General features: G+C 35.7%; 5 protein-coding genes and 1 non-coding gene across 7 annotated transcripts; 4 read left to right on the top strand and 2 right to left on the bottom strand.

Annotated features, from left to right (window-relative positions):
- Nucleotides 1-7,159: 7,159 nt before the first annotated feature.
- LOC104764916 (uncharacterized protein At5g41620) lies at nt 7,160-10,677 on the top strand. Its single transcript, XM_010488526.2, has 4 exons — nt 7,160-7,366; nt 7,478-8,015; nt 8,716-8,838; nt 9,235-10,677. The coding sequence occupies exons 2-4, from the start codon at nt 7,515-7,517 to the stop codon at nt 10,504-10,506; spliced, it is 1,896 nt and encodes a 631-aa protein (XP_010486828.2). The 5' UTR covers nt 7,160-7,366; nt 7,478-7,514; the 3' UTR covers nt 10,507-10,677.
- On the bottom strand, nt 10,629-10,990 carry LOC104764915 (uncharacterized). Its single transcript, XM_010488525.2, has one exon. The coding sequence runs from the start codon at nt 10,976-10,978 to the stop codon at nt 10,787-10,789; it is 192 nt and encodes a 63-aa protein (XP_010486827.1). The 5' UTR covers nt 10,979-10,990; the 3' UTR covers nt 10,629-10,786.
- A 2,373-nt stretch (nt 10,991-13,363) lies between these two features.
- Nucleotides 13,364-14,117, top strand: LOC104764917 (protein GL2-INTERACTING REPRESSOR 2). Its single transcript, XR_015591432.1, has one exon. It is a non-coding gene; the product is annotated as a protein GL2-INTERACTING REPRESSOR 2 (transcript).
- A 1,316-nt stretch (nt 14,118-15,433) lies between these two features.
- Nucleotides 15,434-18,221, bottom strand: LOC104764919 (uncharacterized). Of its 2 annotated transcripts, none has more exons than XR_015591431.1 (13): nt 18,061-18,221; nt 17,812-17,922; nt 17,645-17,718; nt 17,472-17,543; nt 17,308-17,336; nt 17,111-17,161; nt 16,933-16,983; nt 16,747-16,806; nt 16,584-16,666; nt 16,333-16,476; nt 16,102-16,152; nt 15,869-15,973; nt 15,434-15,781 (listed from the first exon to the last, which is right to left on the bottom strand). XR_015591431.1 is itself a non-coding variant. In XM_010488529.3 (13 exons), the coding sequence occupies exons 1-13, from the start codon at nt 18,207-18,209 to the stop codon at nt 15,638-15,640; spliced, it is 1,128 nt and encodes a 375-aa protein (XP_010486831.2). In that variant the 3' UTR covers nt 15,434-15,637. The 2 variants fall into 2 exon arrangements, 1 of the variants encoding a protein (XP_010486831.2); XM_010488529.3 differs by having other exon boundaries at nt 16,329-16,476; nt 18,061-18,209.
- Nucleotides 18,222-18,269: 48 nt separating this feature from the next.
- LOC104764918 (2-Cys peroxiredoxin BAS1, chloroplastic) lies at nt 18,270-20,329 on the top strand. The gene is made up of 7 exons (XM_010488528.3): nt 18,270-18,579; nt 18,958-19,032; nt 19,217-19,298; nt 19,388-19,467; nt 19,639-19,764; nt 19,861-19,974; nt 20,062-20,329. The coding sequence occupies exons 1-7, from the start codon at nt 18,373-18,375 to the stop codon at nt 20,176-20,178; spliced, it is 801 nt and encodes a 266-aa protein (XP_010486830.2). The 5' UTR covers nt 18,270-18,372; the 3' UTR covers nt 20,179-20,329.
- A 31-nt stretch (nt 20,330-20,360) lies between these two features.
- On the top strand, nt 20,361-21,616 carry LOC104767456 (uncharacterized). Its single transcript, XM_087502739.1, has 2 exons — nt 20,361-20,996; nt 21,084-21,616. Exons 1-2 carry the CDS (start codon nt 20,865-20,867, stop codon nt 21,432-21,434), a joined length of 483 nt encoding a protein of 160 aa, XP_087358865.1. The 5' UTR covers nt 20,361-20,864; the 3' UTR covers nt 21,435-21,616.
- The last annotated feature ends 2,929 nt before the right edge of the window (nt 21,617-24,545 follow it).

Below are 24,545 nucleotides of genomic sequence, written 5' to 3' on the forward strand. Positions count from 1 at the left end.
AGCAATACAAGTGAATCCTCTCTCATATGGCGCCCTTTGCCAAAGAGATCAAGGAATCCACACAAAGCATGCAGTCGTTTTGTCAATTGAGGGTGAGGAGCAGGCTTGGTCTGTTTGGATGATATTAACACAACCATGGTGCAGTTAATGGGGTTTAGGTAAGAACTGGGTTCGCTAGATAGAATAGGTTTGCAACAGATTTGAAGTTTCCAATTTTGAGACCATCAGACAATGTCGACCATTGAGCAGTAACCAGAGATCTAACATACCCTTTGTTATTCCACAACAGTCTAGATAACAGGAGTCTAAGATGCAGTCTTCGGACATCAAGATCAACCAGGAAGTCTAGAAACCGTTTATCAAGTAACAAGAGAGTAGGAAGAGAGAACCTGAGCTTCTGACAGTTGGGCAAGATCACTTGAATAGCTAGCAGGCCATAATCAGGTTGAGAGATCATCCACAGGGATCCTAAGGATGATGAGGATGACTATAGAATTTGATACGCGCGGCGGCTAAACGGAGGGGGTAAAAGAATCCCCAGTTTCGGTGGGAGCATCCATAGATCTGCCAAGCTCAGAAGATAACAAGACATTGCAACAGAAGTCCAATAACAGGGGAAGGTCGCAGCTGTGAAGGATATCTCACCAAACATCGACTTTGTCTCCACATGGAGAGGTTTAGATGACAATGCGGGAGAAGGTTTTGCAGAGGCGGATCGCAAGCTGGATTGGAGAATTGAGGGAGCAAAGGACTTTAAATCCGTCGACGGTGAGGCTAAGCTGATGCAAGTGAGGATGGGGTTCAACAAACACATCATCCTTCTGTAGTCGATTTGGTTCAGGCCTTCGTCTGGATCTGGACTAAGGGATATGGTTTGGGAAAGTTGCAAAAAGGAGAAACGATGGAGGAAAAAAACTTGAAAAATAAAACTAAAGAAGTAGAGAGACCAACAGAGAAGAGCAGCAGTGGAAGTACCTCGATACCGGCGAGCAAAAGCTCTATCGGCATCAGAGAAAGTCGATGATAGCGGCGCCTCGATAATAACGCCTGGAAAAGAAAGGTTATTAGGATTTTTTCTCGCTCAAGGTTCTTAATAAATCCATATCATTACTGAAAAAAACAAACAATTTCTTATACCATGAAGACACAAAACACAAAGTTGTGTCATGTGTGATATCTTCACATATATTCACGTAATTAATTTGGAAATAATGAATGATAAATTATAAGATAACATTTTACGGCTTTCTCATAGTCATATTTATTTTTATCCTTCACCACTCATTAAAGGAGCTCATTATGTTCTGCATCAAACTTCGTTCTCCTCCGTACACTGAAAGATTGATTATTCGATTTGCAACATAGATAAAACCTCTTTCATCGATGTCTGCAATTCAGAAGTTCTTTAAGCAATGGTTTGAACTCCGAAGGAAAAGGTTCTAGATATTCATTTTTCTTATGCTCTTTTACACTTTAACCTAAATATTTTATTTATTTATTTCAAAAATATTTTTTGTTGGGTGAAAATACTATAATGTAAACAAGCATGTTTTTAGGTTAATCAAGATCGAAAAGTAAAAACCGAATTAATAATCGTTCAAAAATTATTGAAATTTTTGTACTGCAAAATAAATGTATAGATTTAACGGGTGACGCATTTTACTTTTAACCTAGTCTCTTTTTGCGAACAAACTTTCCAACAAGAGTCTTTTAATTACATTAATTGCCTTTTTCAACAAACATTACAGCTTGTTTAGGTACGTCACAGTCGTATACGATCCCACAACTTTCTCACCAAACTCGTTATTTCAACTTTTTAAAATATGAATTTCCATGTTACAAAAATCTCTCTAACAAAAAAAAAAGTGTTACGAAATCCATTTAAACCCTATAAAACTACTCCATAGCTAATTTATTTGATTAAAGTATCAGGACACAAAAAAAAAAGTTCAAATGAATGCGACGTTGCCTAGCTTAGACAAAGATCCGAAACAATGTATATTTTTCTTTGAAATAATTGATTTCACCACTAGCTAGCAGTTTTTCTCTCTCTCTCTCTTTTTTTATATTTCTATTTATATTTTTATTTTTTATAAAGGGAGTAGGATAGTTGGTAGAAATCTTTACTCCAAAATACCAAGAGAAAGTATCTGTTGAATTTTAGTTTTACATCTAAATTATGTGATCATTTAGAGGTTCATAGAAACAAAACAGATAACATTGATGATCACATAGTAATAAACAGATAAATATATATAACACACGATATAGACACAAATATATAGGATTATAATGATCTCTTGAGCACAAAGGAAATGCACGAGAGGAATCTGCAATGTAAATCGTGGAGGGTTCTTAAAAATGATAAAAAATGCAAATTTCTTCATAAAAAATGTTCAGAAGACGACAAAACTAGTTTGTCATTTATGGAAAGTGGTGCGAGAAGCTTCATGAAACTCAGGGTAAGTTGCTACTTTTGCTTTTTATTTTTTCTATTTCTGACATTTTCTCCATTCCCTAGCAAATTAAAGACCACTTTATGAACTGTTTTCTCCAATATTATCCCCGTTTAGTTTTTTTTTTCTTTTTCTAATCTGAATCCTTTGGTATTTGATAATGTAATCAATAGTTATACACATTTAATGATGCAAGTCATGTTGAAACCAATGGTGTAGTTATATACAAATACGACGGAACAACCGAGATTATTAAAAAAAATTGACCCCATCTAAGATAGTAATATCTATATTCAAATATTTTCTTAATGGCTTTAGTTTCTCTACCACTATTTTTAGGGTTAAGAACTACTATAAAACGTTTAACCAAAAGAGATAAAAACTACTATAAAGCTAAACAACTTAATTAATCAGTCGATCTCTTACCTTTTTACATGTCGTTTCAAAAATCAGCTAACTACCAAAGTAACCTTTTGATTTAATATAAGTCGTCTCAAGAAAAGCTAATGATGGTGATTAAGCGTGTTATGTGTTTGGCCTGGTTTTGATTAATGTAGTAATCAAGTTGCTGAAAGATAGGGATTACAAGGGAAACGTTCTCATCATATAAACAACGTCATTCTCTTAAAAAAATTGGTAAGAAGAGTGGTTTAAACAATTATATAACACAGTTAACTTAAAGACAGTAAAATCTTTACAAACCAATCCTAGAGTGAAGTAATTTCAGTCAGATATTTCGAGAGCTAGAAAGAAATATATCTGCATGTGGGATTTTATAAATCTGATGGATAATTTGCGTTTATCATATATGTAGTTTTATATTTATTTCTCCTAAGTAGGGGACCAAAGCTATTTGTTGTATATTCTATGAAACCAAAGCTAAATGCCCGGAGGGAGTGGACCACATACTATTTCTTTAACGTCTTTATTTGTTTTGATGGGTTTAAAATATTAAAAGATACATTACATATCTGCACTGTTCAGATATAAATTTATGCAGCCGATATCTTAGACTTAGACCGACAATATAAAAATCTCAAGTATGTTAAGGGAAGAAATAAGAGTAAGTAGCAATTTATCGGATGTCCCCAAAGGAACATAATTAGACACATAAGAGTAAGTAACGAATACCAAAGCTCGGTAGAGAAAACATACCAATAGAGAAAACATACCAATAGAGTAAACTATAAGAGAAGTAGAGTAAACTGAAAGATAACCAATTATCAAAGATTTGACAACCGATAAGAATAATTATTCTTATCATACTGAAATAGTTATTCTGTAGAAACTATAGTAATTTACCATACTGAAATATTTTGACTGCACTTAATAACTGCATTAACGGATATATCAGTAACGTACATTTCTTACTGATTGTGTTAAACTGTTGACTATTTTGGTTCAGCCGCAACTATAGATTACACGCAATACTTTCAACGTTCTATCCAATTTTGGAGGACAATCAGACTTTTTCTTTAACAACGGAGGATAAGTTTAACAAATGTAGAAGACAAAATATATTCAAAACTATTACGTACGTACAAAACTTACGATAAAAATAAAAATAAAAAATGTATAAAATTGATAAGAGAAAATAAAAAGAAAAGGTACGGCTAAGTTTGGCGGTTTTGGAGAGTTGAAAAAGAATGGAAGATGAGATGAGATGGAGATGGTGGGACAATGAAAACAACACACAATTGCACGCCTCTCGTCTCTCTCTCTCTTTCTTCTACAATGCGTCAAAGATTTCATCAGGTCCCTATTCTAGTAGTATATGACAGGCCCCATTTCCTATTTAACCCCGTTTTGCTTTCTCCTTTTCACTTTATTTACCTTGAGTTTGTTTCTTAGTTATCATTTACATTGTTAGATCGATAACTTATAAAGCCACAATGAAAATGAATTTTACGTACTGTCTTATTCCAAATGACAATTACATTTTACGGTGTGAAATATACGGTAAAGAAAAAGCAGTAAATAAAGCACTGTGTTTATAAATAACTTAAGTTTAAGGGTCAAATATATATTATTTGCTTCTTTTTATAAAAAGAGCACATATATCCCTGTAATGCATAACTCTATCTTCAAAGAACTTGACTTGTTGACTTAGCTCTTCGTCAATGAGAGCGAACATGTTCTTTGGAAAGCATCAATAGTGAGTGGACAAATGCCTGAATGAAATTAAAATTAGAAATTTAGAATCAATCAATTATTTGTGTTTACATTACTACGATACAAAGTCATATGTATTTATGACAGATAAACGTTTAGGAGATGATAATAGAGTGTTTTGTTTTCTCAAATTAAAATATTATTATTAGTTTGTTGTTTCACGTGAGAGAGAAAAGAAACAAGAGTGGGCTTTTAAAATGGGCCCACAGTGTGGCAGTAGCAGGCTCTGAGAGAGATAGAGAGGGTAAAAAGGTGGGTCCCACGAAAAAGCCCATGATCCCAAAATTTCCAAAGAAAATGGAGTGAGACAGACATTTTCTGTGTTTATCCGAAAGCCACTCACGCTTTTTGATTATTATCTCTTCTTTTATTCTATTTCATCATTTTTTTTTTCTTATTGTAAATTGTATTTCAAGGTATAACAGAATGGTAATTTATATTTGCTTCTGGGCACAAAAGGATGAAAACATGCTATAGTCGGCAATGGTCCACCCTCTTTTTGTCTTGTATATATTTTATCTAATCTTATATATCCATCCAGTATATATTCATTATTCATTCGTTTCATAGGTTCACCATATTTTTTATCCAGTACCCGGTAGATGTTGATAGTTGTGTTTTTAATGGAGCATCTAGAAGATCGACAGTCCATATATTCAATTATTCATGCAGCCATACCATAATGTAAATGTATATATTTTTGTGTGTCAAAGTTTTTTCAGTTGTAAAAACCTAGACTGTTAAAAGTTAGTACTAATTCATACCAAAAATAAAATGATGTTAGAAGTTTAATACTACAACAAACCCATTGGAATAAAGTTTTGAAACCATTTCCATAGTTCTTTATTGGGCATTTAGATCCTAGTTGGGCCTGCCTAACTGACTCGTATATATTTTAATATTTCTCGTACTTTTTGATTGTCTTACTACGCAATTAATTATCTACACTATGTATTTTGATGTTTTATTTATTGGCACCTATGTATTTTGACATGATCTACACAGATTCATCCAACGTTACTATTTCTTGGTTGAATTGTCTTTTCAAACTATTTTTTCTTTTCGGATTCAACATTAATAGTAACAAGTGTTCTGTCAGAAAGTACTCGGAAAACAAACTGTACTGTGTTTTTGTAACATTATAATTTTGAACAAAATATGTTACCAGAAAGTACTCGGAAAACAAAGTGTACTGTGTTTTTGTAACATTAGAATTTTGAACAAAATACTTTTTACTTTCGGCTCAAATAGTTACATCAGCTAGCATTGGTAAAAACGATGTGGCAGTGGATTTTATTTGTACAGTTAGATGTTTTTAGTTTCAATTGTTCAGTTTAGTCAATTAATAACCGACTAGTGTATAGGTACATATCTTGAGAACATCATACTAGTATTCATGTGTTTACGAAATCTGTGATATCCATATTCGTATACACATCCATCTACACAGAGAAAGAGATTTTGGGAATATATAAAAACTTCAAGAACCGAAATGAAATGATTATCTAAACACATGGAATAATAGATAGACCCATATGTAATGAGTAATTAAAGCACACACCGGTTCACTCTCACCGGTTTAATAGACAAAAAGGGGTACATGGGAACATGATCATATGATTTATGAGTCATAAGCATGAGATTAACACGATATGGGCTCCACCTGAGGATTCTCTACCAAACCAAAACGACCCACAATTTCTTAGCCCTCTATATATGTTACCTAAATAAAAATCATGGTTCGATATAAGATTACTTGGTCTTTTATCGATTCACACAGTTGACTTGACTTACAGTCTGCTTACAGAGATCAAGAGAAAGATATCAATATGTATACCATTCAAAATGATCCGTTTATAGAAACCATTGATGCGTCACGTAATCACATATGCGTCATTGATGGCCAAGTGAGCAAATGTACTAATAAGTCTTGTTCAAATATTAAATCAAGTATACATTCAACGCAAAACACGAAGTTTAAGAAAGCTTATAGTACTTACAAAGTACAAGCACGATCCAATCTCCAAATCAACTCATATATATAATCCCAGCAAGTTCCTTAGTTTGAAGCAGATGTTCTTTCTCCTAACCGAAGTTCTCAACAATCCTTCAAACACTGTGAAATATGGTTATATAAATTCAAAACTCCACTACACAATATTTGGAAAATATATATGAAATTTGCCGATCCGACCTTAATTTGTTAAGTAGAATTCCAAGAGAGTCGATCCAACCCTAACTTATTAAATAATTTAGAAACTTAACAGAGTATTCTTTATTTTGTTTGATTCGGCCACAACTTTTTAAAAAAAACAAACAAATCAAATAACCGAACTAACCCAAAACTGAGAACCAAAATATTCAATCTACGTTATGGCTTTTAAACAATTTACAGTGCTCCGATTTAAGTAAATATTTTCGGTTTACGATTTTAATTATATCGGTTTAATTCGGTTAACAAATAATAATCCACCCTGTAAATCACGGAGCAACATCCATTATCCACAGAGATCAAACCACGTGGACATGTTACAGTGTTCGTTATCACAGAAGATCAGCACTCCAATCATTTTTTTCCCCTTTACACTTTCAACATAACACTCTGTACACACACACACACACTGATATCAAAAACCGCCATTTCCTTCCAAATTCCCCTAATTGCCACTTTTCTCAATCCTACTTTTATCTTCTCCACAACAACAAGAAGAAACCATAAAAATGCTTTGAAGTTATCTGTAAGTATTCTTCATCACTCCTCTTCTCCATAACTTCGATTTTGTATTTCTGCTTTACAGATCGGTGATTTTGTTTTTTTTTTTTTTTTTTTTTTTTTTTTCTGATAAAAGGTAAAGAGAGGAGGAGATCTAGGGATTGTATTTGAAAATGCCGAGGCAAAACCAAAGCGTAGAGAATCTTCTTCTACTTGGTAAAATCAGGAAACGTGGATGTTCATCGCCGACGTCATCGACTTCTTCGATCCTCCGTGAAGGTTACAGGTTCAAAAGAGCGATTGTAGTTGGTAAAAGAGGAGGATCCACTACTCCTGTACCTACATGGAGACTCATGGGCCGATCTCCTTCTCCACGAGTTGCTGCTTCCAACGGTTCTTTATTACACGCTGCGTCTCCGTCTCACTGTGGGAGCAAATCCGGTAAAATAGCCGCACCAGCAGGAGCTCCTGTTTCTGCGAGGAAGTTAGCTGCGACGCTGTGGGAGATGAACGAGATGCCTTCACCGAGATTGGTGGTGGAGGAGGAGGCTGTGCCAATGATTAGGAAGAGTAGGAAGGAGAGAATTGCGCCGCTTCCTCCGCCGAGATCGTCTGTTCATTCTGGTTCTCTTCCGCCTCATCTTTCTGATCCGTCGCATAGTCCAGTCTCTGAGGTAAAAAAAAAAGCTTTGTTGTTGTTGTTGTTTGTTATGATTGGTTGAGTGTGTGAAGGGAATGTGCTGTGATTCCAAGTTCTTGCTGGCTGCCATGTGCTTTAATTCTCTGACCGATCAAAGGAGAGAGAGAGAATACACTATTCTACTACTAATATATTGATATTGGGGGAAGTTATAAAGATCTCTCAACTTCTCTTTTAACTGATTGATACAAAATTGATAAATCTTTGTGTGATTCTGAGGTCTGAATTTAGTCAAAGTTGTGATTTTTCTTTGGCAACCTCTATGAGTATTATATTCATTCGAGGTCTTAAAGCTTCTGATTGATGTTAAGGAGTGGGATTAGAGAAGAATAGAAAACTGTTTTGATATTCGGAATCTTTTGTCATGTGCCCTAAAACCAACATATGAAAGGGCGTTTCTTTATAAGTTGGTGCCGTTTATTCTTGCATAATTGGGCTGTTCTACTAGTTTTTTCTTTCTTATTCGTTCTTCATATGGAGGTAGTTAGTTGGTGGTTTTTTAGAGGTTGATTTATTGGTGAATAATGTAGACCTAGATTCTCTTATAATGGAGACCTAACAAAGTTATATATAAATGCTAAGTCTGGCTATGGACAATGTGAGGAGTTTGGCTTTCCTTGTTTTTATTTCACTTCTGTGTTAGGGAAGCTGAGAAACTTATTGATTTTTTGTAGAGGATGGAAAGATCAGGGACTGGAAGTCGCCAGAGAAGAGCTTCATCAACTGTACAGAAGCTTAGGCTTGGTGACTGCAATGTTGGGGCTAGGGATCCTATTAGCAATGGCAGCTTCATGGATGTAAGTTTAATTTTGCTTTGCTTTACTCTTTGGGGATGTTTCATTGAGCATTGTGGAGAAATCTCTCTATATGCAGCTTTTTGTCAGACCTAATTCGGTATTTGATTGAGCTGTTAGTATCAAATGCTACTGGAAGAAAGTGCTTGATTGAGCATTACTGGCTCTGTAGGCTGTTAGTTGGGGATTGCAATTAGAGTTTCTAATTCATTTTGGACGCTTACATAGATGCAATATCTGTTTGTTATGCACATAAACATCACATTCAAGGCTACAAGCAACTATGAGAGTCTGATACTTTGTCATAATTTCGATTGTTTGCCTCCATCATCTGTAAATCCACTATGCGGGCAACAAAGAGATTTACATAAAGATTTCACATGGTTTTTCCTAATGTAGATTGAGACTCGATCACGGGTGGAGACACCGAATGGATCAACTGTGGGAGTCAAAACACGTTTGAAGGATTGTAGTAACGCTCTCACAACATCAAAAGAGCTTCTCAAAATCATTAACAGGATGTGGGGTCAAGATGATCGTCCATCTTCTAGCATGTCCCTCGTCTCTGCTTTACATTCTGAGCTTGAAAGAGCTCGCTTACAGGTCAATCAGGTAATTCACGAACATAAACCTGAAAACAACGACATCAGCTACTTGATGAAGCGTTTTGCTGAAGAGAAAGCAGCTTGGAAAAGCAACGAGCAAGAAGTTGTTGAGGCTGCAATCGAATCTGTTGCTGGTGAGCTAGAAGTGGAGAGGAAGCTGAGGCGACGGTTTGAGAGCTTGAACAAGAAATTGGGCAAAGAATTGGCTGAAACAAAATCAGCTCTGATGAAAGCAGTTAAAGAAATCGAGAACGAGAAGCGAGCGAGAGTGATGGTCGAGAAAGTTTGTGATGAACTAGCAAGAGACATAAGCGAAGACAAAGCCGAAGTTGAAGAACTGAAGAGGGAATCCTTTAAAGTGAAAGAAGAAGTCGAAAAGGAAAGAGAGATGTTGCAGTTAGCAGATGCATTGCGGGAAGAGAGAGTGCAAATGAAACTCTCAGAAGCTAAGCATCAGCTCGAGGAGAAAAATGCAGCTGTTGATAAGCTAAGGAACCAGCTTCAAACCTACCTCAAAGCCAAAAGATGTAAAGAGAAGACCCGTGAACCGCCTCATACTCAGCCACATAACGAAGAGACTGGAGAGTACTTGAACCACCACCACATCGGTTTCGGTTCATATAACACCGAAGACGGAGAAGTCGAGGATGGAAATGAAGAGGATTCAGGAGGAGAAAGCGATCTTCATTCCATAGAACTGAACATAGACAACAAGAGCTATAAATGGCCTTATGGTGAAGAGAACAGAGGGAGAAAATCAACGCCAAGGAAAAGCCTTTCACTACAAAGAAGCATATCGGATTGTGTTGATTGGGTTGTACAGAGCGAGAAACTTCAAAAGAGTGGAGGAGATGGAGGATTGGATTGGGGAAGATCTATTGAGGTCGAGCCTAAAGGGTATTTAGATGAAACACAAGCTTATAAACCAAACAAGGCTTCTTCAAAAGATCATCATCTCGTATCGGGTTCGAGACTAAGTAACTTCCGCGGTGGATCCGTTTCAAAGTCCCGGTTATCGGATGCCGCGAAAGGCGAAAACCAGAATGCTAGGAAATCAAGATGGTGATATGATCCGGCAATTTGTATTTACATTTTCAGCGCAGAGAAGATAACAGAATCTAAAAGACAATTATTACATCTACATTATCTCTCTGTTCGCTCGTTTTGTCAAAGAGTGATTCTCATATCTGTAAGTGACGTAAAACATGAATTTTGAATGAACTGGTAATGATCCAAACATGTAAGAGCATGAATTTTACACGAACTGAACATTTGAGATAATCAGTTCGCCTACACCCCTCTCTAAGACCCCAGTAATAACAGACTAATAATAATATTATTGAGCTCTAATCGTCGAGCCATTTCCTGAGTCGATCCTTGACGAAATCATTCCGAGCCTTGACGCGATCTTGTTGCGGTGCGATGTTGGCTAGTGAGAGATACGCTCCAGCGACGAAGAGAGAAACGCCCGCCGCGAAAAAACCCACAGACACCACTAACTGCCGTCTTGTCGGCGGATACGACATAAAAAACACCATTCCTTCCCTTTTTTACTTAACCGCCGTCTCTTGCAATGTCTGTTTAATACTAACAGTTAATGGGCCAGGCTTTTATTTTGGGCTTAATTCTTAATATCCAGTTTCTATATTAACTTTCACCATTTTGAGGTTTTAATTCTACAATTAGTTGTAGTAGTTGAGACTTGAGAATTATGAATAACTCGTGCTCAAAGCCAAATCTTCAGTGTTTTAGTGTCCGATCTCAGTTCTCAGGAACATTGTATACTACATGATGACACTAATGTTTTCCTGATCTTGCGTCTCTTAGGTAGGTTCTTGCAAACCGATAAAGACTAAAGAGTAGGACTAACAAAGACACATGTTCAAAACTTTAGCTTTACTTGAGAAAACATTCATAATATCGTTGTGAGAATTATTACTTTAGATTTTGTATTGTGACGTAGAGAATAATTAAATTAAACAAAAATGTCTAAAGTAATCAAAACGTTTGTTAGTCGTCTGCCCATGTCGTTTACACGAACGCTATCATTTTAATCCTAAAGATTCACGTATCTATAAAGGGGCTTTAGTCAACGAAACTGAATCATTGATTAATATGCATTTATTTTAATTATATTAGCCGTATTTATTATGATCCCACGCGTCTATCCATCGTTCAAATACGGTCGAACTTAATGTTCAAATGTAAACGTATAGTTCATGACCACCATTTAATTAATCTGCATTCTACAGTGAAAAACTAAAAAAAAAAAGTATTAAGAAAAATATAGACTATCAAAGTTTGACGTGAAAAACACAACAAATAGTAAAGTAATTTATTTTCTGTTTAAAAACATTGCACTTATTTTCTGTTTTGTAGACAAAAGGGAAACTGTAATTTTTTTTTTTTTTTTTTTTTTTGTCTCGTCATTTTTCACATTTTAATTCCATGCATTTCTACATCTATTGTTACATAAGAATATTAGGTACCAAATCCAAAAATTCATACTTATCTCTTAACATTAATTGTAAATCCAGCCAAGCATGGTCATAGTGTCAATTAAATGAAATTAATTGTAAGGTTGCCAGCTTTTATTATACTAGTAGTTCGGAAGATATTACTTCTTCCGTGTTATTATATATTTATTATCTTTTGTTTTTAATAGGAAAAATGATAAATTTGTGTTTATCAATTTAATCTTACAAAAAAAAAAATAAGTCATTAAATAACTTCACATGGGAAATTAACTCACACTGCAATATTAATAGCTTGCTTTTGGTGTGAAGCTACGTGATACTATTATTGTTGTAGTCATAATAAGTCATAGTAACAATTAACTTTGACGTAGCCATTTTTTTTTTTTAATATCTTGTAAGTTTCTTTAGAAGATTTTGTAAATCCTGTGATTAACATTTATATACATTTAATTCCTTTACCGCTTCGATTAAGACACCTTTACATGTACGTTTATCTGTTTCCATTAATACATTTCAAATACTATATTTTATATCTTTTCGGTCAACAAATACTATTCGTATTTCTTCCTTCTTGAAGCTAGTTTACTCCATATTATAAATGACCCTAAGTGTTCAAAGCTAGTTTACAAGTTTTTACGACTGCAAGTATTGTAAAATAGAGTAGTAAATATTGTTGTTTCAAATCTTACAAAACTAAAACCCCATAATAAACTTATAAACGTACACTGATAACATTCTATTACACTAATACATAAACGTATATACTGTATCATTGCACACAAACAGATATAAAACAACAAAATGGAGAATAAGTTAAAAGCATTAAAAAATATAACCAAATATTGAACTAAGCTGAGATTACTTGAGAGTACAGTACTATGTATGCATTAGAATTTAGAATGAATGAGTTTACGTCTACAAATCTAGCACGTATATTGCTCGACTAGTTCCGTGGACCGTGTCAGTGGAGATACCTAGCGCAACTAAAAGACTTAAAAGTACGGTTACTTTCAGTTCAAAAAGTTAAAACCCATTTTGTCAAAGCATATTACTTTTTTTTATAACCAAGAAAAAAAACGTTGGACTTGCGATTTTTCTTTGCCTTGCGTTTGCTCTCATCCAATTTGGAATCTTAATTTGTGATGTTAAAAAAAAAAAAAATAGTCCACTGCTCGAGATCATAGATGAGCTATATAGACTTGAAGTAATTAGAATTACCAACACGATTTCACCGAGCTCACATTTATAGTTTACTTTGAAACAAACATGTCAGCATTGGCATTTATTTTATTTTTAAAATAATTTATTTCTCTTCGGCGGGTTCAGCAAAAATAATTGTTAGCAGTTAAAGAGACTAGTCGTATTATCGTTGTACTACTTATTGGAGTATATACATCTCACCTATCATAATTAGATTAGGCCTTACTGAATACATCTGTCTTTCTCTCTCTCTCTCTCCTTCCTCTAACCAACTTTTGTGTGTTTGTTTTATAAAATGGCATAAGCATAACCAACAAGAAGACGACTTTCTCAATAATTCCAAAACCTCTTTCTGAAACACCAAAGAGGGAGAGAGAGATCGATGAGCCGGAGGAACAAGAACGGCCCTAAGATTGAGCTGAGGCTGAATCTTTCGCCGCCTCCTCCTCAAGCCAGCCAGATGAGTCTTGTTCGATCACCGACCCGATCCAACTCAACTTCACCGAGCTCATGCGTTTCGTCTGAAACGAACCAGGAGGACGAGATCGACACAACAACAACCTCAATGGTTCTTGTAGGTTGCCCTCGTTGCCTTATGTACGTTATGCTTTCTGACGATGACCCTAAATGTCCTAAATGCAAAAGCACCGTTCTTCTCGATTTCCTCCATCATCAAAACGCTTCTGCCGCTACAACAACAGCTCCCGCTGCCAACACCAAACGCAAGAAGACCTGGTGGAGGAACTGATCCAAACCCGTGTTTCTTTTTCTGTTGTGTGTGTATGTAATCGAGGGATCTCAAACCGAAATCTAAACTAATCCAAACCGTATTTTTATGGTTTGTCCTTTTGATTTTTCTCTATAGTTGTTTTGTCTTTAGGCTAGTGCTAATCACGCTCCATTTTTAGACCAGACTTGAAGTGGAGCGTGAATAGCACTAACTTTGCTTAAAATGGATGAAAGATTATTTTTTATAATATGATGCTTAGTACTGATGAAACATTTATTGTTGTTGTTTCGTTTCCACGTTTACTTCTTTTTTTACCATGCAGCCATTATAATTTTAGCTATTCCCGTGAATTTTCATGTAAATCTTTAATTCTTTTATCGAAGATGAGTTTCTCTCACAAAAGAAATCTTAATCAATAACTCTTTTATGCAATTGGAGATGTATAACTCTGTTTCTTGAACATGTCTAAAAATTCTCCGGATTATGTTTCTCAATCTTTGTTACACATGGTTAGAGTAATTTCCTCTGTTTTCTTGATTACACTGGTTTATCGTAAACGAAATGTTAGAGATTCACTTTAACTGTTAAACAAGGCAGACACATCAAAAGTATTAAAAAAAAAAAAAAAAAAGAAACTAGAGGTAAACGCCAAGAGGTGATATAGGCTAAAATACTATGTTATCTAGCAAGACATATCGTTTTTTTATACTGATTAAAATGTTGTTGAGTTTTTGGTTGCCACAGACAGAGCAAAGATAATTTGGAGTACTAGGATCCAGATGAAACAATTTAGTCTCTATGGTCCTACTCCTACCAAATATTTAAGTCTTTTGAGTTTGGTACCAATATTTGACTCCCAACAACTCAAACCTAAACCCCAGTTTGAGTTCATATTTAGTGATTGTTCCCCAAGGGAACCAATATTATAGATCTTATTTTGTGTCCACAAGACTTGTAGAAAAGAAAAATGATAAAATCTAAATGATAAATTTAGAAAATCTATTGTATTATTTTCATAATGCTAGGGGGTGAATTAAAGTTGGTTAAAATTGAAGAGGGGGTAGTTCAGATAGGTTTCAATAGATATAAAAGGGTAATGAAAATCATTTAAACAAATATAAATGCATATAGTAGTAATTGAGGCAGTTGAGAATTATGAGCGTTACGTAAGAAATGATAAATACGAATTTAATTCCACCCTTCAATTAAATATTACTACTACATCCTTTTTTTTTTCATTTGTCAAAGAAAACATAAATTGAATAAGTTATACAAATTACTTTTTCTTTTGTGGTTTATCTCTTCTTTTTCTTTATTTCACTAAATGTCACCTTTATGTTGCATCATCCTTCCTTCATATTTAAGCATATCTCTCATTCAAAGCCTCAATTTCTTGTTATTATGCATTTAATGTATTTTGGGGTTGCTCTGCAAATGCGTTAGCTAATCAACCTTTTTTCAATACACTAGAAAGTCAAACCCAACTAAGCTAATTTTTCTTGTTTGGGGTATTCAATTATAGTTGACTAAACGTGAATTACTGGATTAAGATTAGAATTAATGCAACTTTTGTGGTTGCAAGACGATTTGTGGTTTACCAACTCGCTACTATCTTAACCCCAACAAACAAACTATAAGAATGTATATACGAACGGTCGTTCAGTTTTACCAAGACCTGAAACCAAACATTTTGTTACATAACCAAAAGACAGTTATTATTAAACTACTGTGTTTTAGTAAAACAAACAAAACACAGACCGGGTTACTGTGTTAAGGAAGGGGAATGTACTTTATTGGAGCTGTGAAAACCGGTTCTTGATCAGAGTGGCTACGTGCTGCGCAACCCATTCTGAGCCAGCCACCGTGCAGCTGAATCCGTGTGTGTGACCTTCCCTCTCGATAGATAAGGAAGTACCTGGAGCCTGCTTAGAAATCTGGACAATGGATTCTATGAGAGACTCTCCTTCATGTGCAAGAACATGCATTTTTGATTAATCGAGGAAAAGGGAAACTACTTAAACCTCTTCAAAGAGTTGCAGAGGACCCCAATGATCATCAATGCCAAATAAAAATGCAAGCTTGCTCTGGTTTTCTCTCATGAAATCCCAATCTGGCTCTGCTGCAAGCTTATAAGCCAAATATGAAACAGTGGGTTACCTAAAAATGCGCTGCTGGAGATCTTGTTTTAGAGCTTCCGAGTAAACACTGAGACTCTCTAAACTCTTATATGACCACATTGTTGACAGAAGAGTACCTCTGTAAACTCTGACTTTGCCATAAAGAGAACATTGCGCATCGTGTGGTACTGCAATGAAAGAACCAAGCATCAGATGAAGTTAACTCGCCTTAATAGTTAGTTAGTAGGGAATAAGAACTGAAAATAAAAGAAGATGCAATGGCTATCTGCAATGATTTATACAGCTAAGTTCAAGTGTAAACACACAAGAAAATCAGTGAATATGGAAAGAAGACAATTAATACCTGCCTCAAGTGTGTGCAAGTAGCTTGAACAGCAGTATCAGACCATGAAGCTCCAACAGATTTGGACACAAGCAGCCGTGCAGCTGACACAGGTAACAGACTCAGTGATGCAATCAGAAAACTTGCTGTAGCTGACAGAGCAGAAGACCTGAATTTCAACAACATGATTTGGTCACAATCTCCTAACATTCTAAATAAAGATGATCTCATTGGTTTTTCATATCGAGGAGGATTCATCACATATATTGGACTCACGCTGCAAGTTTCCCAATTAATGATTGCGTTGTTGATTGTTGGTTTAAAGTCAAAAATGGATATAAGCCAATGCAATATACCATCTGCAAAAGCACTCCAGAGAATTTAAGAGCAGACATAGCACGGAGAGAAAGAATAACACTTAAAAGGAATCCGTCTTTACCTTCTTTGAGAACTTCCTCAATATTTCAAGGCATATATAAGATCCAATAGAATGCCCAACCTATCAAGAGCAATTAAGATTCAAGTTTTAAATTTTCATGAGAATTTGTATATCCCTCAATTCATGGACGTTTACAGTCATAAGATGCTGCAATCTGTGAATGGAAACATGTTATGTAACTCTTACCAATACTATTGGAACTTTCACGCTCTCCAACTCCTGTCTGATAAAATCTATCTGTATGATAATTAAACAACAGATTAAGATCTTTAACTTCAATGGGATAAACGATACAAGAACTTGAAGTCTTTGAAATCCAAAAGCAATCAGGAGAAATGACTTCTTTCCCAACAACTATTATTACCTTATGATTGATTTGTTCTTGAAACGAAAACAGCCTCCCAGACTCCCAGTCCTAAAAAGGAGGCAAACAACAAAAGCATGAATCGAGCTATCACGCTTTAGAACCACAAACTAAGATCTATATATATAGAGAGAGAGAGAGAGAGAAGAGTAGTATTAATGCAAACATGCAAAATCCGAAACAAAAAGTTATAGTACCTTGCTCGTATGAGATATATGCCCAATAGCTACACAAATAAAACAAACCAGTCTACCATTAGAGAGAGCAGAAGAACCAAACAAAACTCATAAATAAACATCTTCTAATCACAAAGAACCGAAGAAAACAAACTCGAAATCTGGAGTGACTAGAGGAGCCATACCAACTATAGATGCATTGCCATCAAGAAACTCATATAAAGATTCCAAAAACTCCTTGTAAAATGATACAACACCTGAAAGAAAAAAATGCCAATGTCTAAAACAAGATACAGAATTGTCATATCTAAGTGCATGCACAGACACACGCATTCTGAGCTTAAGAATAGAGTGAAACCTGGATTCCCCGGGATAAACAATACATGGAATGTGGGATTCTCAGCTTGAATCTCCATTATCTCCGTCATCGAACTTGATCAAAGTCGATCATAAGGTAAAAAATTATAATCAAAGTCGAAATTTTTTCAAATAAGATAGAAGAAAACAGATTGATAAATAAAATACCCAGACACTCTGCACAATCTGAAATTAACAGGCTTTTTAGCTTTTTCCATTAGTTTGTTTTGAGTCTCCATGTCTGCAGTCACACGATTCAACCTATATCTTCTCCCAGAACTGAAAAAGAGAATCAGTTAAAGATGGAACTGAGAAACAGAGGACAACAAAATACAGAGAAAAAAAAATCGAAACTTTGTACACTATAATGAGTTGAGAAAGTTGTTGTTGAAGAATGAAGAGATTACAACAATGCACCTGAATCTGCTATGGGGAATCGAACCCTCGATCTGAGGAAGCAAGCAACGGAGAGACGGAGTTACCCAACAAGGTTGAAGAAGAAGACTGACAACAACAACTCGCATCTTTTTCGCTTGCAACACAATGCGGTGTCGTTTTGGATTCATGCGACGTCGTTTTAAGAGTGTAGGGGTCGTTGGGCTTATCTCTCCAGGTTCCTACCTCCCCTTTATCTCCACCTCATGCTTCCACTACAAAGAGAGAAGTGATTGGCAGATAGATAAGTTTTCATTTGTAGCTTTCGAGAGAGAGTCACAAAGTGTGTTTCCAATGGCGTCTGTAGCTTCTTCAACTACTCTCATCTCTTCACCCTCTTCTAGGGTTTTTCCAGTAAAGTCTTCACTTTCCTCTCCATCTGTTTCTTTCCTTCAAACCCTTTCTTCTCCTTCCGCATCTGCTTCTCTCCGGTCCAGCTTTGCTCGACGCTCTTCCCTCACTTCCACTTCTCGCCGGAGCTTTGCTGTCAAGGCCCAGGCCATAAGTTATCTCTCAATCAATGTCGATCCTTTTTCTCTCGTTCAGTGTCATTGGAATTGGAATTCGAATTCACTCTCTTCCTACTAATTTAGCTCTAAAGGTTAGGTTTTTGGTATATAAATTGATGTGCTTTTCTGCAGATTACTCTAAAAGGTCAGAAATATTTGAGTGACATTTTCTCTTACGGTTGTCAATTTGATACTCTGGTTTGCTTGAATTGAGTGACATTTGTGATATACTTGTTACCCCTGATATGTCTGTTGGATGAGTTCTATGTTGTTTAGGCAGTACACTGGTTCTCTGATTGTTGATTTGACTGATCTTTGCTTCTTAGATAGATTTTGATGCGTTAACGAGTTTTACTTATGTGTGTTATAGGATGAACTTCCACTGGTTGGAAACAAGGCTCCTGATTTCGAGGCAGAGGCTGTGTTTGATCAAGAGTTCATCAAGGTATATTTGTCTAAAGAGCCTTCCTTTTCTATCTTCATTTAGTTTCCTACAACAAATGTTAAACATAGCTCTCATGCTTCTAGTTAATGTGAGACATTTAAGTTTGAAGCTAAATGAGGAGTCTTTTGTGTTATGCGTCTTTGTGTTCACGAAACTAATTGGTGATTACTGAATTTTTTTTCAGGTCAAGCTCTCTGAGTACATTGGAAAGAAGTATGTGATTCTCTTTTTCTACCCTTTGGACTTCACTTTCGTCTGCCCAACAGGTTAGGGATTGCTCGAGAAGTATATTGAAATTGAATATCTGAGATTCACTGTGTGGTAATCTCTTTCTTTTGTTTTTTTTTTCTTCTAGAGATTACTGCCTTCAGTGACCGATACTCAGAATTTGAGAAGTTGAACACAGAAGTATTAGGTGTCTCTGTTGATAGTGTGGTAAGTATATAACTGTACAATTACTATCATATTGTATCTCAATTTCTCATCCATTGTTTATGATGGTATTGAAAAAAATCTAGCACCAAACTCGAAACTACATCACCGGTGTTCTTATCTGTTTGCAAAGTGCTCGACTCATGCATACTTCTTGTGTGTCTGTCCATGCAGTTCTCGCATCTTGCGTGGGTCCAAACAGACAGGAAATCTGGAGGTCTTGGTGATCTGAACTATCCCCTTGTTTCAGATGTCACTAAATCAATCGCAAAATCTTTTGGAGTGCTCATCCATGATCAGGTAAACTGTTAGCCTCTCACACTTGGCTTCCTTTAATCTTTAAAAGTGTTTGGGATATAAATATAAAGACATGAAACTTTGTTTGTGCAAGAACAGGGAATAGCACTGAGAGGGCTCTTCATAATCGACAAGGAAGGAGTGATTCAACATTCCACCATCAACAATCTTGGTATTGGCCGAAGCGTTGATGAGACAATGAGAACCCTCCAGGTTTGCTTTAATACAAATAAAATACACACAACTCCACAACCACTCTTTTCCTTTCACCTTTGCTTTAATACGTTTTCAATGTTGCAGGCGTTGCAGTACATCCAGGAAAACCCGGATGAAGTCTGCCCAGCCGGATGGAAGCCAGGTGAGAAGTCAATGAAACCCGACCCTAAACTCAGCAAAACTTACTTCGCTGCTATTTAGAAACTCTACTATTATATAGCAAACAAGGTACAATCTTTGTTATATGTGAGCTGAGTTTTTTTTTTCTCTTTCTTGTACGCTAAAAACAATCCTTTGTTTGATTTCTCACATTGTCTCAAACCTATAATAAAACTTTTTTCCGTTTATGAAAGAGTCTCATTGTGTTACTACGCCTACACACATTCATCATATTCATTTGTCCACTTATCTATGCTTAATTGCATATACATTAGACAAGTAGAATATTTAATGGTAAAAACCAAAACCATTCGAGAAAATATATACCGTATGATGTAACATTACAACAACCATTCTGTATATTTAAGAAAAATAGAACTAGCACTCATTTTGTGATCTTCTTTGGCAGAACAGAACAATTTATATATTGAGAAGCACATACAGTACACACCGTATATTTAAAGACATGTAAAAGAAGCAAAGAAGACAACAAGTATTAACTATCATTAATTTGTAGGATATGATAATTATGATCCTTAAAAAAGCTGACGCTACCTGTAAAAAGCTCCTCATGTGTCCCCCTGCCAACAAGTTCCAACATCATTAATCATCATCATCAACCCAACCTCCTCCGACCAACCGGTAACCGGTAAACGCCGGTCAACTCTCCCTGCTCTAACTACAGTACGACCCCGGTCACTGTTTTTTTGTTCACACTCTCTTAAACAATGCATGCCCTCACCAACTCCGGCGCCGTACTTCTCGCCGTTTTACTCTTCTTCCTCCTCATCCTTGTCGCCGAACTCTCATACATCTTTTGTCGCCGCACCGGATCTTTACCGTCTCCGGCAAGTCAAGAGGTTATTTTCCAATTCTTGATGTGTTGCAAGAAGAACCATCACTCTCGTTCTCGTATTGAGCCAAGTACCGGAATCGTTTCTGTACAGATGGAGGAGCATGCTGTTGCTGCTGCGGCGCTGGAGGAGGATGTGACGGCTGCGGACAAGTGGCGAGTGTCGAGGCTTTTGTTCACAATCGAGGAAGAGGATTTGGATCAATTGGAAGATGATAATGATGATGTGGCCTCTGTGGAAGTAGATACTGATGGCGAACTCCGAGTTGACGTTCCCATGGAATATTCCGGCGATCCAACACCGTTCTTGACGCCGTGCGACTCTCCTCCGTACTTCACTCCTTCGCCATCTCCTGGTCGGGATGTGGATGACGTCATTGATGTTTATGACATCAGCAGCAGAACTAGCTGTTGTTTCAATTTCCAAGGCTCTCAGATGTGTTAATTTTTTTTTATTTTGCTTAATTACTTCCAACGGTTTTTACAGATTAGGTGGAACAGTTTCGTAATTATTTTACGGGTTTTGTCGGAATTATTTTAGTATTTCGTTTTTTTTGTTACTACAACTTTGTCGTCGTCATTTTTTTTTTCCGCCAATATGAATATTAACCAAGACTACATCATATATACAATATGTTGTCAAAATTAGGACGTAATGTGAATATGTGTGATAAGTCGAGGAGATGACGGCATGACGCTATGAAGCTGACGATGATGATGATGTAAATGAGGGTGGGATGGTTTACATTTTGTTTTCTTAGATTGTGAATGTATTTTGATTTGGTTTGATTCATTGAAACTTCAGTTTTGGTTACCTAAATGAACCAAATTGTTTGGGGAACTCGATCTCCCTTGTGTTTCAATTCCGTATCGTTTTATGTTTGATTCAAACATTTAGGCTATTTTTGTTTCTTGTATTTTATGCGATACATAGTTGATTTTAGAGACCATACCATGAAAAATATGGAACACAATGCGAATTGGTGCAATGAGTTTTCAAGAAAATTGAAAAAGAAGTTACCATATTAACATCAATGAATGCGACTCAGACGGAGAATCAAAGAACATGATGAGTCTTGACTCATTGACAAGTGAAAAGACAATGAATCTGTTAAAAGTCTTTTTGAGAAAGAAAAAAAACTTTTACCAAAAGTGAAGCAGTCGACCCCGAAGATAAATCTAGAGTTTGAACTTTTAGTAATATCTCTGAATTGATCAACCAGATCTAAACCACAAGAACAGAACAAACAAAAAAAGATATTATCTACACAATTGCGATATATAGATTAGTTTCTACAAATGAAATGAAGTATAATAGAATTAGCAAACCTGCTTTTTTAGTTAAACCAATCTATTTCTTGACAACAAACGATGTGATGGTAATAATACTAAGTTTTCTTTTCTCAACTTTGACTTTTCTTTCTACAAAACTTTGGCTTTTCTACAAAACGTTTCCAAAGCCAAAGAAAAAGGGCATAAGAAAGTAGTAAAAGTGTTTTATGCACCGTTTGGATTGGCTTTTAGTGCGATACACACAAAACGCAATTTGTTGTTATCCCATTAGAAATCCTAATTATATCCAGCGTTCACTTTAATAAGCTTAGCCATTGTTCTAACTTGTAAATTGATTATAGAGATAGTGCATTTTAGATTCGCTTTTCGTAGAGAAAAATGAGTAAGAACTAAGAACACAAAATATATCTTCCAACTACAAAGACCACCACATAAAAATTCATTATCCATATGAACTAATCAAAGAAAATACAAATATTTCTAATGCCGAAAACTAGAAGAAAATAAAAAAAGACTATGAAAATAAAGAAATCATAAAACTAGGAGAGTTGACTAAGATAAGTCAAAGCCACACTCCACTGGCTGAAACTTAAACTCTCCGGTTGAGTTAGAGGAACCACCAAGAAGAGGTATCTTAAGATTTTTATGAATTAATTTTGTATCTAAGAATCCATGATCTCTTAGATAAATTTTTCTCTTCCATTAGTAAAGTTCTTATTTTGGGTCTCTTATTTTTATTTTTGAAAATATTGTTTATTTAAATTTAAAAATTTTAAATAGAATATAAGTGGTATAAATGTGTAAACATTTAAGATTTTATAAAATTAGAAAATATTGCATTTTAATTAATTTCCAAACATACAAAACATAATAAAAACATGAATACATATTACAACATAAGTGCAATTTATAAATGGAGAGAATGATTAATTTTAATTCTGATTTGCTCCAAATTTTGCCCAAATATTCTCAACCAAATCATCTTGCAAGCATTTATTTTTTTCTCGATCACGAACATCCTTTCGATTCTTGTCCATAGTAGCGACACATGAAGGCTTGGGTGTTGGAAGCGTGTAGTCAACTTCTGAAGCTCTACTTGACTTCATTTGTGTGAATTCAGTTTCATCAAATAGAGTGTACCCATCTCGTTCGTCCTCTACTATCATATTGTACAGTATGATACACGCTCTCACTATTTTCCCAATTTTTACCTTATTCCAAATAAGAGCCGGGTTTTTGACTATGGCAAATCGAGCCTGCAAAACTCCAAAAGCACGCTCTACATCTTTACGCACAGCTTCTTGTTGTCTTGCAAATAAAGAGGCTTTTAGAGTTTGTGGCAGTGGAATAGATTGGATAAAAGTAGACCATTTTGGATAAATACCATCCGTCAGATAGTAAACCAATTTATACACATGTCCGTTGACACTGTATTTAACTTTAGGAGCTCGACCATGCAAAATATCATCAAAGACTGGAGATCGGTCAAGAATATTAATATCGTTTAATGTACCTGGTAGTCCAAAAAAAGCATGCCAGATCCAAAGATCATACGAAGCCACCGCCTCTAAAACGATTGTGGGCTTTCCAGATCCGCGGGTGTATTGACCTTTCCATGCGGTGGGACAATTCTTCCACTCCCAATGCATACAATCGATGCTTCCTATCATGCCGGGAAATCCGCGAAACTCGCCAATGTCGAGTAGTCTTTGAAGATCTGCTGGTGTGGGTCTTCTCAAGTACTCATCTCCAAACAAATTTACGACTGAATCTGTAAAATTGTCCAAGCATGATAGTGCCACGCTTTCAGAAAGTCGGAGGTATTCGTCAAACGCATACGCTGCAGAACCATATGCCATCATACGAATTGTTGCTGTACACTTTTGCAATGTAGACAGACCCAACCTTCCGGTAACATCTCTTCTTTGTTGAAAATAGGGAACTTCATTTGCGAGCTTATCCACAATACGAATGAATAATGACTTGTTCATTCTAAAACGGCGACGGAAAATGTTGGGTGGGTAAGTAGGATCTTCACTGAAATAATCATTCCACAAGTGGTCATGACCGACTTCTCGATTTCTTTCAATGTGAATTCGCTTTTTTTTTGTTTAGGTGGTGGTTGACTTTGGATTGGTGGAGTAAGAAGATTTTGCCAAACATGGTTGGTGATTTGATCGCATGTTTGATTAAAACATTCATCAAGTATATCATCAACATCATTTTGGGAAGAAGAAGCCATTTTTAGAGAAGGATAATAAAG

This window comes from Camelina sativa, chromosome 19 (genome assembly GCF_030686135.1).
Source record: "Camelina sativa cultivar CO46 ecotype springtype chromosome 19, ASM3068613v1".
Lineage (NCBI taxonomy): Eukaryota > Viridiplantae > Streptophyta > Magnoliopsida > Brassicales > Brassicaceae > Camelina > Camelina sativa.

Excerpts from the sequence above, each read along its gene's own strand:
- LOC104764915 (XM_010488525.2), bottom strand. The coding sequence starts at position 10,978 with ATGGTGTTTTTTATGTCGTATCCGCCGACAAGACGGCAGTTAGTGGTG.
- LOC104764919 (XM_010488529.3), bottom strand. The coding sequence starts at position 18,209 with ATGAATCCAAAACGACACCGCATTGTGTTGCAAGCGAAAAAGATGCGA. Across the intron at positions 17,162-17,307 it reads ATATATCTCATACGAGCAAG|GACTGGGAGTCTGGGAGGCT; the intron begins GTACTATAACTT and ends CCTCCTTTTTAG. Across the intron at positions 16,667-16,746 it reads TGAGGAAGTTCTCAAAGAAG|ATGGTATATTGCATTGGCTT; the intron begins GTAAAGACGGAT and ends GTGCTTTTGCAG.
- LOC104764916 (XM_010488526.2), top strand. The coding sequence starts at position 7,515 with ATGCCGAGGCAAAACCAAAGCGTAGAGAATCTTCTTCTACTTGGTAAA. Across the intron at positions 8,016-8,715 it reads CGCATAGTCCAGTCTCTGAG|AGGATGGAAAGATCAGGGAC; the intron begins GTAAAAAAAAAA and ends GATTTTTTGTAG. Across the intron at positions 8,839-9,234 it reads GCAATGGCAGCTTCATGGAT|ATTGAGACTCGATCACGGGT; the intron begins GTAAGTTTAATT and ends TTCCTAATGTAG.
- LOC104764918 (XM_010488528.3), top strand. The coding sequence starts at position 18,373 with ATGGCGTCTGTAGCTTCTTCAACTACTCTCATCTCTTCACCCTCTTCT. Across the intron at positions 19,468-19,638 it reads GTGTCTCTGTTGATAGTGTG|TTCTCGCATCTTGCGTGGGT; the intron begins GTAAGTATATAA and ends CTGTCCATGCAG. Across the intron at positions 19,765-19,860 it reads GAGTGCTCATCCATGATCAG|GGAATAGCACTGAGAGGGCT; the intron begins GTAAACTGTTAG and ends GTGCAAGAACAG.
- LOC104767456 (XM_087502739.1), top strand. The coding sequence starts at position 20,865 with ATGCATGCCCTCACCAACTCCGGCGCCGTACTTCTCGCCGTTTTACTC. Across the intron at positions 20,997-21,083 it reads CGTCTCCGGCAAGTCAAGAG|ATGGAGGAGCATGCTGTTGC; the intron begins GTTATTTTCCAA and ends GTTTCTGTACAG.